Source organism: Uloborus diversus, chromosome 9 (assembly GCF_026930045.1).
Source record: "Uloborus diversus isolate 005 chromosome 9, Udiv.v.3.1, whole genome shotgun sequence".
In the NCBI taxonomy this organism is placed as follows: domain Eukaryota; kingdom Metazoa; phylum Arthropoda; class Arachnida; order Araneae; family Uloboridae; genus Uloborus; species Uloborus diversus.
Window position 1 is genome coordinate 26,196,653 of NC_072739.1, and position 18,836 is coordinate 26,215,488.

The 18,836-nt window shown below is 35.6% G+C and overlaps 1 protein-coding gene across 1 annotated transcript in view; it reads right to left on the reverse strand.

Annotated features, from left to right (window-relative positions):
* Nucleotides 1-1,354: 1,354 nt before the first annotated feature.
* LOC129229425 (mediator of RNA polymerase II transcription subunit 28-like) overlaps nucleotides 1,355-18,836 on the reverse strand; it is a 46,649-nt gene continuing 29,167 nt past the window's right edge. Inside the window, exons 2-4 of the mRNA XM_054863731.1 lie at nucleotides 16,992-17,058; nucleotides 6,264-6,376; nucleotides 1,355-1,810 (exon numbers count right to left, since the gene is read on the reverse strand). Of these exons, the coding sequence (XP_054719706.1) occupies nucleotides 1,373-1,810; nucleotides 6,264-6,376; nucleotides 16,992-17,058 (618 nt within the window). The 3' untranslated portion in view covers nucleotides 1,355-1,372. The remainder of the gene's footprint in view (nucleotides 1,811-6,263; nucleotides 6,377-16,991; nucleotides 17,059-18,836) is intronic.

Here is an 18,836-nt window from a genome sequence, read left to right on the forward strand (position 1 = left end):
TCGCTGTTTGAGCGACTTGTGTTTTTTGAACTTCTTTCCAAAGACAGAACTTCAAAAATAAAGAGAAAAAATTTTCAAATCAGAAAGCAGCAAATTTTAAATTGAAAATATTTTTTAATTAAACTTTCATTCTGAACTTTTGACAGAATTTCATTTAAACATATTCAAATCAAGGTTTTCAATGAAAACAACATAAACTTTTCCCACTAGCCTTTAAATTAAATGCTTAGTGATAATCAAAAATGATTTTTTTTTTAAATTCAAACACATATGCAAAAAGATTGTATTTCTCATCAGAAATTCGAAAACAGAATTTTTCAATACATAAAATTACTTTAGAATTGCATTTCAATCTGACCATATTAATAAATAACAATGAGTGAAATCCCGTTACAATGAATATGAATACAACGAAATACATTCCATTACAAAACAATTCCTGTTACATCAAACAAAATTTGAGGACTCTTGGAGTTTGTTGTTACGGAATTTCACTTTACTGACATGATTAATTGGAACTTTTGGGTGCATTAAAAAATAATGAAAAGAAAAATCTGCAATTTTGAATATTTTTTGTACATTTTAACATTTTTATTTTTGCCTGATCTTCTGAGGATCTATCAGTTTTTAAAATAACTTCAGCTTATTTTTAAAGAAAAAAAAAAAGAGGAAGAAGATCATTTTAGTGGGAAATTGGGAGACAGCTTAAGTAAGTGGGAAGCTCTTGGTAAAAAACAGTAGATTTGACAGGTATGTACATTGTACATGTAAGGATTAATTTCTCATCAGGATTGCCTCTTCCTGATCCCCCTACATGACAAGCAAATCTCTATATGAGGCAGTGAAAAGCAAAGTGATGTAAGTAGACATTTTCAAGTTTTGAGTAAAACATATGAACACTACATTCTAGGTAGGCTTTCATTGAATTTTTTTTTCTAAATCATGCTGTACAGCAGCACTTACCAGGGCATCTAGTACAATCTCTTGCCCCAAGACAGAGAAGGGGTTCACCTACCATTTGTACCTGGTTATCTCCAAATTTTTAATCTTGCCACTTGCATCCCTTTACTTCTCACTACCTCATATGAGGCAGTGAGAAGCAAAGGGATGCAAGTGGACTATTTTAAGTTTCGAGTAAAACGCGTTTAAAGATCAGATCCTAGGTAGGCTTTCATTGAAATTTTTTTCTATATCATGCTGTACAGCAGTACCTACCTGGGATACTAGTACAATACCTTGCCCCAAGAGAGAGGAGAGGTTCCCCTACCATCTGTACTGGTTATCTCCAAATTTTTAATTTTGCCACTTGCATCCCTTTGCTTCTCACTGCCTCATATATCCTTTGCATCTTACATAAACAAACATTAAGAATTCACCTTCCACTATCAGGCATCCCAATGTTGGACATGGTCCTTTCTAAATATGCCAAGGGCCCTTGCAGTCCACCTTGCTGAGCTGCTGCCATGTGTTGTGGATGCATCTGCTGCGATTGCATCATCATGCCGCCTTGCATGTTGGGTGCCGGGGAGGAAGTCATGGGTGGCACCATGTGCTGTTGCATCATGTGGTGGGGGTGGCCCGGTGGAGCCCCACCCTGTGGCACCACCTGCATCGGGGGCATCTGTTGCGGTGGGGGACCTTGCATTTGTGGCAGATTCTGCGGGGGTTGGAGATTGACTGCCGGAGGAGGAGGTCTCGGAGTTCCCGGTACTTCTTGCTGTAGGAGATTTTGCCATACCTGGTGCTTTTCGTTGTACTTGTTGAGGAGATGAGTTTTTCTTAGTAGTTCATTTTTCAGTTCAGTGATATTCTGTAAACCAGAAAGATAAAAATGTATTACAAGAACTTCAACACGATTCCTTTGATATAAAGAAAAATATAACAGTGCAGTTAAGTTTTATCACAGTAGTAGGGGTTTATTTACAAAGAGTGGGTTTGTTTACATACCTTTTACAAAAATCCTAACTTTATAAATAGATCACAAAATTTGACAACAAAAATAAACAGTTCAAAAATTTTCTAGTTCAGAAACAGAAACTAGCAATAATCATAGGTAAAAAAAATCTGTTTCATCTACAAATTTTGATTGAATTCAGTAACACTAAAAAACAAATTATACCTTTTTATTGCAAATATCAGTTATGTTTTTCCCCCGAAACTAAATTTCACTAAGTTCAATAGGTGTTTTCATATAATGTAATCAGCTTTTTTTTAAATTCAAATAGGGAGTCAGGAAAAATATACTTTGAAAAACCAGATTACTGAATGATATGCCATAGCATTATCATTACCAGCAGTTTCAACAGATTCTCTAATTGCAGGTTAGAACAGGGAGCCCACTTATTTTGTTCAGTAAGACATCTTGGTAGCCGAATCTTAAACACAGAAGATAATGAAAAGCATGAATGTTTTGTCTCAGTGTTCCCCCCCCCCCCCCCCCCCCCCCCCCCGAGTTTATTAAATTTTAACAAATACAGTACAGTACCTCTTATCCGGGAACCAGAAAACCGGGAAAATTTTGCTCAATATTCCCGTTATTTTCAAAATTACGAATTTTTCGCGAATTTCCAAAAAAGTTCGTATTTTTTGGGCCAAGGTGCTGTTTAAACCGAAACCATTTTTGTGAAACAGGTGACTTGCTGGCTGGACATACATGTGCCTTTTAATTCCTCGAAAGAATGAATAGCCCCACCTCTTCACTTTACGCATGATTGCCCCCTTCCCCATTCCTTTCATACCATGCATTGTACAATCGCGAAACACGCGGTTGGTGGTCCCATCGCATTATCTATTGCTTGACCAGCTTTAAAAGAAAGGTTCTTTCACAAGGAACGGGTTGATTCCATTCACGAAAATAGGATAGATGAGGTTACAGAAGCAACCCAAAGTGAAAGGGAGTCATCAAATTTCTATTCATAGTTCAATGCTCTTCACCCTTTTTAGAGCAGTCCATTTTTTGAGAGTATCCTGACTATTACTTGAGCTAGAATTAGTTCTCTTGAAGAAAAAAAAGCGTGGTCACTTGTTGAATCGACTGGAGAGGATTGCGAACAAATTTATTCCAATTTTGAGGGAAAATGTCATGGAGATTGTAGTGTAAAAAAAAGAAAACGTGTTAGTTTGAACATAAAAACGAAGGTTGAAGTTCTAAAAAAATTGGATGAAGGCTATTCCGTTAAAACTCTCAGCGAACAATATAAAATAGGGACATCAACCATTTACGATCTAAGAAAAGAAAGTCAAAAAACGAAATTACTCAAGTTCTATTCAAGTTGTGAACGCGAAGATGCTATGAACGATCGCAAGACATTACATCAAGCAAAGAATGCTGATGTAGACAAAGTTCTAATGGAGTGGATTAAGCAAAGAAGATCTGAAAAATTTCCGTTAACAAGGCAAATTATCATGGCTCAAGCAAATAATTTCCATAATGAGCTAGAAATTGAGAAGAACTGTGAGTACAGTGTCGGATGGTTCACCCGTTTCAAACAGAGGCACGGCATTCGATTGACAAAACTTTGTGGAGAAAAAGCTTCAGCAGATATGGAAGCTGCGGAGAGTTACGTGGAAAAAGTGTTGAATTTAGTGCAAATTGAAAATTTGACTTTGGACCAAATATTTAATGCTGACGAGACAGAATTGTATTTTAAATATCTACCTCAAACTACATACGTTACATCAAAAGAAAATCACCCAGGCGGTTTCAAGGTCGCTAAGGACAGACTAACGTTGCTAGCTTGCGCAAATGCATCGGGTAACTGTAAACTGAAACTTACAGTAATCGGGAAAAGCAAGAATCCACGGGCATTAAAAGGCATTAAGGTCTTGCCGGTAACTTACAAAGCGAATAAGAAGGCCTGGGTTACGCAGGAATTATTCACGGAATGGTTCCTGAAGGAGTTTGTACCTAGGGCCCGTGCACATTGCAAATCAGTGGGCTTAGCTGATGACTGTAAAATTGTGCTGTTTCTAGACAACTGCACCACACACCCGCCTGCTGCTCTCCTTAACGCAAACAACATTAACGTTGAATATCTTCCCCCCAACTGCACATCATTAATACAGCCCCTCGATCAAGGGGTTTTGCAAAGTTTAAAGTGCCGCTACAAAGTGGAATTTCTAAAGAAGCTTATCGATGCAGCAAATGAAGGGAAATCCGTCCAGGAGTTTCAGAAAACTTTCAATGTTAAGGAAGCGATCTGGTTGTCCGCGAAAGCACGGGATTATGTCTCGCGTGACACTTTAATTCATGCTTGGCATAATCTAATGCCGACGTCCCTTTTTTTTGAGGATGACTCCAACGAGCTGACAAGTGATGGATTAAAGGGAAAAAAGGAGAAAGAGCTCCAAAATGACCTTTGCGAATACTCTCGGAAGTGGCTAGAGCGGGATCTGTTCTCAGAAACGGACATCGAAGAATGCTTTGACGTTGATAAGGATATTCCTATTATCAATGAAATGACCGATTCCGAAATAATTCAGATGGTGCTACATCCGAATGACACGGAACAAGATAGCGACGAAGACGAGACGAGTGAGTCTGAAGATGTCGTTCCTATGATATCTAACGAACGTTGCATTGAATTAACGAAAGAACTCATAGCAGGCATGGAGCAGAAGTCTTTCATCGATGAATCTCACGTAATGGCGGTGCGCAAAATTCAGCAATTGTTTCTTGAGCGTAAACCCAACTATCGCCAATTAAAACTCAATGAAATGTTTAAAAAATAATTTTTATTGGTGAATTTTGAATTTAAAATAAAGAAAATATGCCTTATGAATAAATTTTAAGATTGATAAATGTTTTTCTTTTGATATTTCTAAGTTAATACGCCTTTACATATAGAATTTTCTTTTTATTTTGAAGTGAATATCTAATTATTATTGTCATTTACTTTTTATAAACAGTCTATAACCGGCGTTTTTTAACGATCCAGAAAACCGGGAAATTCAGTTATCCGGGATCGCGATGGTCCCGAACTTCCCAGATAATTGGTACTCTACTGTATAGTAATAGCTTGCACATTTTCACCATGTGCTTTGTTGATTTTAAAACTAAATGTTTGTATATTAACTAGAAAGATCTAAACTGATGTTTTGTAGGATTCACCAAATACAACACAAGAGCAGATGACACCTAAAGAACAAGTTAATGGCATATTACATAAATTGTAAGCAGGGTTCGAAAATATCGAAAAGATCCGACATTTTTGTACATATATACATGGCATTTTCAATCAGCACAGACTAAAGTCTTTAAATAGTAACTGCATCATCAAAATACTGTTTTATTTTCTTATATAATTGTTACAAGATATATAGACTTACTAGTGGTACCCGCACGGCTTTGCCCGTAATAGGAAAATTAAAAAGTCTTTTGGTTCGCCCGTATATTTACAAATAATGTATGGTGAATTTTCTCACCAATTGGCTTGTACTCATGTTACGGTTCTACCTTATGATAATTTCGTATCTCGCCAATTGGCTTGTGCCCATGTTACAGTTCCACATTATGATAATTTCGTAATTTACTCGTCCATCTTATGATATTTTTGTTCTTAAAATTGGAATAGAAAAAGAACCAAATCGAATTTTCGAAAAAATGCTTCGAGGTGCACACCCCCATGCTACAAACTAATTCAGTGCCAAATTTCATGAAAATCGGCCAAACGGTCTAGGCGCTATGCGCGTCACAGAGATCCTGACAGACAGACAGATATCCGGACAGAGAGAGATCCTGACAGACAGAGAGACTTTCAGCTTTATTATTAGGAAAGAAAATTGATGTTTCTTTCATTATTCGTGTATAAATATAGATTTTATATTAAAATTTAGGTATTTTAAATGGCATTTATATCTGAATGATTTTTACAATCATTTGTGAAATATGGTAATTCAATGTTTTAAAAATACATCATAACGTATATTGATACACGCTGTTCTTTGGATATTAACGATTTTTTCATATGCTCTGTAATATTGATTACATATATACATGTGCCCTGTAATGACAATGCGCCAACCGTCAATCCATTCTGACAAGCTTTACTGTCCTTTACGTTGTTGTTGCAATATATGTATTACAGATGCAGGTCAAAAGTTTCATACATAAAGTACAGTATATAGATCCACTTAGAATATTATTGTACATTTTATTTGTCTTAGGGGTAGGACGAGGTTCTCCAGAAAAATCTTGTAGTTCTAAAGGTTTCATGTGCCAATGAAGTTAGAAGACCATTGATACACACAATTCTGTACTTTACCTCAAGAACAATATGTTCTGGCTTTTGCACAGACAGCAGCAAGCGCTTCTGAAGAAAAAAACATTCCATTTGCTTTGCAACATCCAGGAAGCGTTGAATTGTTTGCTCAACGCCTGAAATGACAAAATAAATATGTTTAATATGAGTACAATAAAACTTTTGAAAACGAAATGCAAAAAAATGTGCATTATAACTAGGCATGCATCGAATATTCTGTTGCTATTCGGAAAAATATCTATTCGGCTGACAAACCAAATATTCAGTTTGGATGAATACTTGAATATTTGGCAACCAAATAGTAAACATATTTAGATAGTCGACAATTTATAATCAAACTTTTTTTATACCATGAAAGAAGGTTAAATGTCATACTAATTCAAATTGTTACTAATATTATGACATTTAAATTAAATTTATTAAAAAAGGGAACATTCAGATGTTATATTTAATTTTTCCAGCTTTTCAATTTCTTTTAAACCTTTCAACATATAACATTAACCTTATTATTACTAACTCAATCAAACATAAAACAGTAACCAGAAGAAGAAAAACACTATTAAATGTTCAAGCTATGCTAAGTCAATAAAATGCTGAATCTTTACATAAAATATGCAGCTAAAAAAATAATTGTTTTCAAAATTTCAAATGCAGTGAAACTTTGGTAACGTGGATAACTCAATTACCTCAGTAACTCGACAAAAGCTAATTTCAATGGATGAAAACATTTCTAACTCGGCACACATGTGCAGGAACCCTTCACATGGTTTAGGACCATATTTTAATAATGAAAATGTTTCTGATTTCATAAGTTCTTTAGATAATGGAGGGCTTTTCACTCTATCTTTTGACGAAGCAGCAACTTCCCAAATTAGGAAACAACTGGGCAGTGGCGCCCGACTCCATGGGACCTGAGCCCCCTTAATAAATCAAGAAAATTATTAGTTATATTATGCTTTCTAAACTCATAAATTTATCTTTTATTTTCCTTGTTTAAAGATAGTTTACCTTGTAAAATACATTAAGTAATGTATGAGTAAGTGTTGCTGATCTGGAAAAAATATATGAGGGGTTTGATTTGTATAATGGGAGGCGTGATAGTTTTGAATGCTTTTGGGAATTGATCAAAATGATGATCCTTCGCTTCCTCGGAATCGACGTATACCAAAGAAGTATGAAAACAACGAAGCCAGCTCACCGCACACTTTCAAAATCCCAAAGGAGTAGTACCAAGTGCAATTTTGCATTGTTGGGAGGTTTACATCAACTGGACTCACACAGGTTATTGCAGTTGAACAAGAGTGCTTGCTTTTATTAAACAGGGGTAAAACAAATTTTGAAAAATCAACTGAGTTTTTCAAAAATGACTTAACCAGACATTGAGAGACTGCGTGTACACTTGAATATGTTAGCTGATATCCCTAATGAAAAATCAACTGGTCTTAAAAAACATGCATAAATTAAATTACCTTTTTACAAAAATACTGTGCATGTTTGTACTTATTTTTTCCTTTTTTCAAAGCCAAAAATATGTGTCGGGCTTGTCGAGTTTTCGAGGTTCTAATGTTGATTATAAGACTATAAAATACTTTTAAAAAACTTTGAAAACTCTCTTTTTTTTAATCTCAAATTTAGAAAATTTCCCACTGCAAGATCTCCTGGCATGCCCCCCCCCCTCCAATATTTTTTTTAAGTCGGCTTCTCTGGGAGTGCCTTTCCATGCAAGTCAAGTGCCCTACCTTATATCAATGCCTAGCTACGGCACTGCACAGCTCCCCATAAAATGGAACAAAAAAATTTTTCTTACTAAGACAAGTGACATGATCTAGTTGAACTAGAAAATTTGTATACCAATTTTTAGATATTTTTACTTTGAAAACGCCTTGTCACATACTATTTGTTTTAAATTATACACACGAAAAATATCTAAATTGGCATTTTCAAGGTACAAAAAGCTGACCTTTATTTTGGGGAGGGGGACTTGGGAACCTCCGTGGAATTACATAATCCTCTAAACCCACGGTGATGTCTGGCCACCCCAATAATTTTTGCAAGTCGGCGTCCTTGCAATTGGGTATGCATTTCAGGTATTCGAGTCTAATAAGCAATTCTGTTAGGTCCTCTTATTTTAAACTAGTGGCACCTGCACGGCTTTGCCCGTAATAGAAAAAGGTCTTTTGGTTAGCCTGTATATTTACAAATAATGTATGGTGAATTTTCTCGCCAATTGGCTTGTACCCACGTTACAGTTCCATGTTATGATAATTTCGTATCTCGCCAATTGGCTTGTGCCAATGTTACGGTTCCACGTTATGATAATTTCGTAATTTATCATAGTTTTGTTCTTAAAATTGGAACAGAAAAAGAACCACATGGAATTTTCGAAAAATCGCTTCGAGGTGCACACCCCCATGCTACAAACTAACTTTGTGCCAAATTTCATGAAAATCGGCCGAACGGTCTAGGCGCTATGCGCGTCACAGACATCCGGACATCTAGACATCCAGACATTGAGCTTTATTATTAGTAAAGAGTAAAGATCATTATTTTTTGGCCATGCTGATGCTAAAATAGTTTGAATAAGTATTTTAGATGCACTACAGGCTGAAAATTTAAACGTTAAGAAAATTTTGATGTTAGGTATAGATGGTCCAAACACCAATTCATTGGTGGCAAAAAAATTAAATGATGAACTGTTTAATTTGAAATACAACGAATTGGTAGAGATTGGTACGTGTAATTTGCACAAAGTTCACAACTGTTTTGCAAAAGATTTCAGCAACCTTCCTTTAGACATCAATGAATTCTACGTTGATCTGTTTTCTTTCTTGAAATATAGTGCTGCTTGTCATGAAGATTTACAAAAGCTGCAAAGACTTTTGGAGTGTGAAGAGAATTCCTTTTTAGACATGTTAGCTGTAAATGGCTTACTCTGGGTCCTGATACAGAGTGTTGAGTGTTAATGAATCACTCAAAGAATATTTCATAGATTTCCTGCCGAAACAGAGGAGTAATTTCAGTGCTCTCAAAAACAACTCTCGTTACAAGCATATCGTAAGCAATTTTAAAAAAAAAACTGGGTACTCGTAAACATTCACTTTGTTGTTGCACTGTCACAAAATTTAAAGGTTTATTTACCATTGTTTCAAACTGAGTGACTTCTTGTTCATATATTGTATTATAAGATGAATGATCTGTTACATAACATTTTGCTAATGTTTATAAAGAACAATCAAGTGTTACCCAGTAGGTGAAAAAAAAAAATTTTTTAATTAATTTTTTAAATTACTTCAGTGATTTTAAAGCTCTCAATAAGTTAGCTGTTAGCAAAAGCTCTTTTATTACTGGAAGAAAATCAATCAAAAAAAAAAAAAAATAAATAAAAAAAATGGCATTATGGTCATGCTTGATCAAATTAGCGAAATGTTTTAAAGGTGCCCTTGGTTTAACGAATCATGTACTGCAAGATTTACAAATTTTGCATCCCATGATGAAAAATAAATCAGCTGATGCAATTCAACGATTGTGCCAGCCACTTAAAGCCTATAAATCTTGATAGAGGAATAGATTAGTTTTTTAATAGCAAGTTTATAGGGTGGACCCCGAAATTACTTAAATATGTGAAAAATTCAACTATGAAAATCATTATAGCATTGAGGTATTCTGGAGCAAAATATTTGACCTAAAAAACATTTTCCTTTAAAACAAGATGTCCAAATCTTCCAATTTCGATTAAGAATCGTTTAATTCATGCCCATGGAAATGCAGATGTAATACGAGGCTTTTCCCTTAATAACAATATATTGACAAAGAAAAGGTTAAGTTTATCCAAATCTACAATTATAGGCCCCAGACATATTAAAGGTGCTGTGGAAAGACGGATATTTTTTTCAATTTCCATGACTGGAAAATTGTGAAACTAAGAGCTATTTAGCTTATGCCTTCGGAAAAAGAAGCTTTTGCAAAAGTTTCCAAAGATACTTCGGACGAAGAAGATAGAAATTTCTGAACAGATAAAAAATCAAAGAGAGATAGTTGAATTTTTGCAGGAAGAGTTAAATTCACCTAATAGCTGTTTATCTGAGTATATGTATATACAGATACTCAGATAAACAGCTCAAGGCTCTATCCATCAGTCAGGACAAGCTACTTTATATATATAAAGTAGCTTTTCCTGACTGACAATCAACGCACAGCTTTCAGATGACATCTTTTGGAGCTAACAGAATAATAGAAGACGGTTACCTGCCGACTTTTAAAGTTAAGGGGCAACTTGACCATTTGGTTGGAAGCCTTCTACGTTTGCCCAATCAAGAGCCTCAATTTCTTCAAATTTACTCTGTTGGTGAAGATGAAAGAGAAGCAAAGTTGAGATACAGCAACTTCTCAGATGTGAAGCCAAATCTGATAAAACAGTTACAAGAAATGTTGCAAGAAGAAAATTCATACATAAAGGACCCCTAAAAAACGCTACAAAAAAATACCCAAAGGTGCTAATTTTGAAATCGTTATTCACACTGATAGAGCCCCAGCCGATGATCGCATCGGATGTTATAATGCACCATCAACAGGGTAAGTAGCTCTGGTCATTGTTGGACAGCAGTTCGAAAAAAAGAGACAATTTTACAAAGCCACGATAGCAGGTTGTGTGGTATCAGCGAGTTGCACCATTCATACGACGCTCTACAATATCCATTGATATTTTGTTATGCTGAGGATGGCTACTCCATTGATATACCTCAACATGATTCAAAAACAAAAACTGCTCTTTCGAAAACAGTATCAGCATTAAATTTTTATTCATACCGCATCATGATCAGACAAAGAGATGAAAATAGATTACTTTACTATTGTACTCTATTTAGTCAATATTTAGTGGACATGAATGCCAAAATTGAAACAGAAAGATTGAATTACATCCAAAACAATCAAGCATAGCTAAGAGCAGATAGTTACGTACATTTAAAAGATGCGGTGGGGTAAACAGGACACCGATGTTTCTCAACTTGGACAGAAGGTTGTTCTACTTTCAACCTTTACTGGATTGCCTAGATACATCCACAAAAAGACAAGATGCACTGATTTTACATTCATCATTATGGCCGTCCTGATCTTTTCCTTACTTTTACTTGCAACCCACGATGGAAAGATATTTCAGATGCCTTGCTACCTGGACAAAAACCACACGATCGCCATGACAGTTTGGGTATTTTATTTGAAAGTCAGAGCAATGATGTCACTATTTATGAAAGGGAATTTGTTTGGAAAAAGGTTCACTGCTTTATGTATGCTGTGGAATGGCAAAAGCGAGGACACCATGCTAAACGTTGCAGTCTATGTTGTGAGGTCAATGGCAGTCTTCTTAGCGGATGCCGTGATTGCAGACCACGTGTGACCAAACGACGGGAAATGGTTCTGGTTGACACAGGAACATACAGGGTATCTTTCACCTGCTGCAGAATCGAGGAACAAGTGACTTGTGGGTCTGCTACAGATTGTCAATAGATGCGTCGATCCACGCGTTCTGACGTCACTCTGGCTGCCCCTGCACCCCTCAATCTTGCCACATTTCGTTGTTCTAACCATCTTCAGCACAGTCGATGCACCGTGCTCTTATCCATGTGGGTATCAGCTGCGATTTGATGTACGGACCAACCTCCCCTTTGCAGGTCCGATCACCATACCCCTTGTAAATAGTCTACCTGCTAGAGGTGCTTTCGTTGATGTCGGCCTGGCATTCTCTCATGTTGCACATATCCTCCAAGACAAAAACAAAATTTCTCCGATAATTCTCCAGTCAGAAATAACAACACGAATATTGCCCATTCTGCAAGTTCCTTCCCTTATATCTTACTTCATGTGCGTCGGAGAGCTGCCCATTTTACATCATTTACATAACTCAGTTATGTACGTTAAAATTTGCGTAAATTTCTGAACACTCCTCCTTGGTGTTGCATTTTCAATGTCGAGCAGTGTATGATAAGCAAAAGTATGAAAATCCAGAGTTCAGAGAAAAGGAGAAGATGAGACAAGCTGATATTCAACATCTTAAAAAGGATAGATTGAGTGCATCCGCAAAGATGAAAATGAGAGAAGCAGCCAAAGAAAGACAAAGACAATACAGAATGCGCAAAAAGTTGGCAGTTACAGAGGCAAAACAAGGTCAGAGTTCAAGTGATGTTCTTGAGCAATCTTCTAGCCCTTACAGAGTGCCTCAGACATACGGAAAAGCTGTGCGTATAACTCTACAAGCTCATCCAAAGTCACCTCGAAAAATGAAAGCTGTTGTGGCAGGATTGGCTAAACCGTTGGACTAAAATTATTACAGGAGATGAAATATGAAGTAAAACCAAGTAATGAGACTGAAACTTTAGTCACCAATTTCTTTTTCCGTCCTGATATTGTGTACACAGCACTAGGACAAAAGGATGAAATGACAATTTGGGTAAAAGGGGAAAGAAAGCAGGTGCAGAAATATTACTTAACATTGCATGTTAAAGGAAGCACATTTCTTATTTTAAGAAAAATATCCCAACAATCCAATTGGATATTGCCAAATTCAGTAGCCTACATCCACAGAATGTTTTGCTTCTTAAGAACACACCAGCTGACCAGTGCAAGTGCTTTTTGCAAGAGAATTTCCTTATGATGTTGCATGGTCTAGGACTGCAATACAATCATCAATTTTGGGAGGGACTGTTAAGTTCACAGATTATATACAAAAACTTGCAATCTGATTGTTGGCAAAATAACTGTGAAGACTGTCAAAATGGAGCCTGTCTTACAATGGAAACTAATAAGCTTACACCTGAGTCCCATGTTCAATAGGGGGCTTTGGGAGAAACACCCTGAAATAAAGAGGCTAGAAATAAAACATCATGAAAGCTGTGCTACCGAGTTACTGAATGATATTAAAACTGCTCTTTCACAATTTCAAGAACATGTTCGCATCAAGCGAATCCAAGCATCGGCATTCGAGAACGACAAAAAGCATGGTTTAGTTCTTCAATTGGATTTTGCAATGAATTATGGGTGTGAGTGACAAGGAGAGGTGCAGTCAGCATTATGGAGTCGAAGCTCTGTTACGTTGTTTACTGCAGCATTGTTTGATGCACAAAATACCTTGTGTTTTCTTATTGTATCAGACACCAATGATAAAAGTTAAAACACTGTTGCAGTGTTTTTAACCATCTTCCTAAATGTAATTCAAGCTAATAATAGATCAAAATTAATAATTTGGACCGATGGCCCATTGAGTGAATTTAAGAATCGGTACATGGCATATTTACAACATGAACTAAATTTAAAATTCCAAGAAAAATTTCATAACATAAGCTGGAAATATACTGCCACTTCTCATAGCAAAAGAGTTGTTGATGGTATTGGCGGGGTCAGCAAAAACACGAGTGCATGCGGATGTTATGGCCAGAAGAGAAACAGTCCAAACAGCTTTAGATTTTTCGAGAGTAGCTGCTAAATTTATGCCTAATATCACAGTTATGTCAATAATGCAACATCAAATCGATGAAGAATCTGAAGCTACAGATTGGTCAAAAGCACAGGAGGTAAAAGGAATATCAAGTATTCATGCAATGATTTTTGAAAATTCGGAATTGCATTTCTACATTAATTGTGGCTGTAAAGAAACCACATTCATTTTGAAATATTTAGAAGTAGATAACAAACGAATGTCGAAAGTAATTGTTACAGGTTCATTCCTTTTAGGAAAAGTTACAGGGAAAAAAAGATGGCAAAATTTTGTATGTCAAGTTTCGATTCCCAAAGATGAAAATCATGACTTAACTGTCTCTAAAGATAGTATCAGCAACAAGCTTTTCTTATGTAGAGAATGCTGAACAACATCGAGTGTCTAGAAGTGATATTGTGAAAGTCTTGCCAATGCCTACAATTTCTGATAGATTTGTAATGTTCAATGAACCTGTCAATGCACAATTTGGGTAGACACAAAACTGTAAAATTAACCTTAATTAACGCAAATTTATTATGTTTGTTTGACTTGTGTGCAACCGTGAATTAAATACCCGAAGTTCGAGGAACTAAAACGGGTTGTTACAAGCCCAACGGAAATTGTGGAGTGATCTCCTCGGGGGGGGGGGGGGGGGGGGGGGGATGGAATTAAAAACACATTTAACAGTCAAAAACAATTTTCGTCAATAACAATAAAATATATCTTAAAACTAGAAATATGAACAAGGGTAAATAATCTACTTTTCTGATGCTGATGATCCTCCTATAGTGGCATTAAATAGTAGTTTTAGTTCTGCAACCCCACCACCAGCAAAAAAGCAGAAAACGATGCTGGAATTTCAACCTTTGGACTCGGCTTCTCTCAGTTCTTTATGTACTGAAGCCATAACAGAGTATTTGGCCACTGCCATGCAGCCCTACAACACAGTGGAACATCCAAAATTTAAAAAGATGGTTCATTCACTGAATCCGAAATACAAGTTACCAGGGAGAAAGTATTTCTCTTGCACATCTATTCCAAAGCTCTACAATGACACTGTTGCTAAAATGAAGAGAGCTTTGGCAGAAGTGTGTGTCAACCAACTGTCTATAACAACTGACTGCTGGACTTTCATTGCGAGTTCTCCATTCTTCGGTGTAACTGTACATTTTATTTCCCAAGAGTGGAAGCAGACTGACGCCTGTATAAGTTGCAGACATTTTGAATCCGACCACACAGGAGAAAACATCTCTGAAATCATTACAGATGTTATGTCGGAATGGGGTATTAATGTACATGAAATCTGCTGCATGACGACCGACAACAGAGCGAACATTGTAAAAGCTGCAGCGGACTTGAAACTACCGCACATATTATGTTTCGCACACAGCATAAACATTGGTGTAAACAAGGCATTGGAGATCCCAGTGTTAAAAAAAGCTGTGTCGCGACTTAAGTTTCCTCAAAACAGTGTAGCACGCAGCTGGAAAATGAAAAGAGATCTACATAAAGCACAAGCAGACTCAAACTTGGATGCTATGACTCTGCCCAGCGCTTGCCCAACTAGGTGGTGGAGCACAGTGAAACTCTGCCACCGATTTTTTCACAACCAGCTTGCAATCTGCAAAATGCTGTTATCATACACTGATAAGAAGCATTTGATGCTAGAGGGGGCTGAAGTCAGTGCAATTGAGGACTTCGTTTCTGCCACTTCCCTGCTTGAGGACATGACGAAAACCTTGAGTGGAAGTAACTATATTACCGCCTCATCAGTTCTTCCACTTTATTCAAGGATAAAACAGCAGCTGCAACCTCAGGCAGGACAGGGGCAACTCCTAACAAAAATCAAAGGTGCAATTTTGGCTCCTTTAGAGGAACGCTCCGGTCTCCAGTCTCCGATGACGAGAATTTTAGGGCTTGCCACACTGTGTGACCCTAGATTCAAATTAAGGTTTCTGGAGGATCCAGTAGGAGTTGAGCAGTCTGCCCTTCAGAAAATGGCAGAATTAGTTCAGCCAAGTAATTCGGAAGAAGTTATAAATGTTCCCCCGAAAGCAAAACAAGGCTTAAAAAAGTTTTTCAACTTTGCAGAAGAGGAAGAAGAAAACCTCTCAATAAGTTCCATAAATCTTCCCTCATATAAAGCCGAAAAGGAAATAAAAGAGTATTTGTCCATGCCGAGGGTTGGATGTAATGAATCCCCTTTGCTATGGTGGAAAGACCACCATTCTTCATTTCCACTTCTGAGGGTACTTGCTAGGAAGTACTTAGCGATGCCAGCTACAAATGTACCCTCAAAAAGAGTGTTCAGCACAGGTGGTTTGGTTGTAACAAAGCAAAGAGCTTCCTTAAAGCCTAAAAATGCAAATATTTCTGGCCCAAAATATCGACAAAATATAAAATTATTGCTTTGTTATTTTAAGTATTTTTATTTTCTGTTTTATTTATTAATGACAATAATTTCATGCATTTTATCTAATAGTATAAATAAACTAGCTTCTCTTTTATGTATATGGAAAAGTTTTGTTTCATTTTCTTTTTTACATTTCATCTACTTCCTCATTATCTTCTTCTTTATGAATATAACTAGATGTTTTATGTTTAAAATTAAGAATTGCATATTTGAATCAGGAAAAGTTTCTAAAATACAATTGCAGGGCAAGAAATGTGTTCTCACAAACTGGAAAAAACAATTTTGAAATTTAAAAACAGTAAGAAACTTATTCTGATGTTAAATCAACACTTATAACAATATGTTACAAACTTATTTTGATGTGATTATTATTTTAAAAGTAGTTTATAAATTTCTGAAATTATTTATATAGTGCCAAAATCTGTACTATGCAAAATTTCTGGTCCCACGGATGCTTTAACAATCTTCTACTGTACATGTAAAGCTTGGGATATTATTCAAAACTCTCATTTCGAATTAAAGGTAGTTATTTGTATGACCCTGTAAGAGATGAAAGCTTGATTTTGATATTTATTTTAGAAAGGTGTGGAGAAGGAATTTTTATAAGCCCCCCCCCCCCATGTAGTTGACTATATCGATATATCATGAAGTTTAGTTTCCGATATATCGCAATATGCAAATCCAGATATCGTCCAGCCCTATTCAGTGCATCCTTTATTTATAATAGAAAAGTTGAACAGCATTACATTATTTCAGTACATTAAAAACGAAATAAAATTTCAAGTAGAGCAGAAAGAATTTTTGCAGGAAATGCATAGATATTATCATGACTACAAAGAATTACACTTACCAGTTTTAATTTCTTCTGAATCACGTACATTAAAATGATCAGGATTTGTCAAAGCAGCAAGACAAGCCTGGAAAATAAAGTAATAACATATTTTACAACATTTAATTTCACATAGAGTCTAGCACTACAAATCCAAACTCGAATTAACTTAAAACCTCATCCCTCAACCCTTTTTTTAAGAATAGAGAAAGAAAAAAGAATAGAGAAAGAAAAGAAACAAACATGCATCAAATCTATAAAATTTCCTCTACTAGTTTGATATACTTGGTATTTAGCTAAGCTAATCTCTTGTGCTATACTTCCTTTTTCTCGCCTACCCTTTTGTGCATCTTTCTTTTCCTCTCTTCAGCGTATTTTTGTCTCGTTTGTTATCAGTTAATAATTTGCGATGGAATATACATTCGCCACCAATAAAGTACAAATAATGAAAACCAAAGGAAATCAGATTATGTTTAAAGAATGAAAGGTCCGTTCGTGTAAACTATTTACGATATGCAACACAAATGGTTTTGTTATAGACATGAATGGGCCCATAAACAGCTAATATTTTGAACAACGCAGAAATTGTGAGAATCATCTCAAATGATCTTTATGATCTGATGAAATTACTCAAGAAAGATATTATTGCAGTTAATCGAGGTTTTCGTGATGTGATAGAATACTTGGAAGAATTGGGATCCAAAGTGTTGGGTGTTAAAGCTTTGAAAGAAGTTTATTTAAAGTTTATGTTTTAGTCTCATGGTGGCAATCGTTTTTGTTTAAGTTTTTGTTCTGATGAGTTGAGGACGATAGTTTGCAATGTTTTGAGAGCAAAAACAAATAAATATCCTTTTGATCCTAAGTGGTGGCCTTCATGGATAAAAGAAGATCCAACTAAATGGCCTTCTTCTGAACAGGATTATGACTTGGAAGCTATATCGGAAGAAAACAGGAAGATCAAAAGTACTCCAGCTTGTTTTCCCAATGAAATGAATAGAAGATTCTTGGCTGGGTGCCATTTTGAAAAGCTTGTTTTGGAGGTATGAATAAAATTTTTCGACTGTTTTTGATAGCTTATGTTATGTACATTTCGGAAGCATTTGATGCCACATTGTCAGAGTTGAACATTTTGAGCAATTCAAGATGGCACCCAAGCATTGAAAATTTTGTTCTGAAGCAACATTAACTTTTAATGTATTTATGCAATCAAACCTACTATAGGTTAATTCCATGTAAATGTATCCAACAAGTGAATTACAAAAATATTTTTTTTTAAACAGTTATAACTTTTATATGTATTTTAGAATAGTCTGAAATGTAAAAATTTTATATCAAAAACTATTTTTGTTTTTATCTGTGGCAACACTGCTGTTTCAAAATGGCTACTTTGTTTTGAAAGCATGGTCTGTCTTTTTTCATCATTTTGATTTCTTGAATTTAAAGGTAAGTGGCATTTTCATCAGATTTTTGTAGATAAATTATTAAAATATAATATATTTACCATTAAACAACCTATTTTAAATAGTGATTCATGAGTTTAAGTTACTTAATAAGAAGCATAAAAATCACCTTGTTTTGGTTGTAGTGTAAGTCACAAAAAGATACTAAAGTTTCTCTACTTGATTCAAAATTAAGCTTTTCTTTAAAATTTTTAAGTTATTTCTTTCTATGTGTAATGTCTCTAATTAACACATGTTTAAATTTTAAATTTTAAGTCATTTTCTCTATTTATGAAATATTTTAACTTTGTACTGTAAGTCACAATGTAGTGTCAGTTACAGCTTCTGTTTGATCTATCTGCTGTAGACAAGCCATTAGATTTGTACATTTCTGATATTTTGTTCATTTTGATTTTAGATGGCTAAA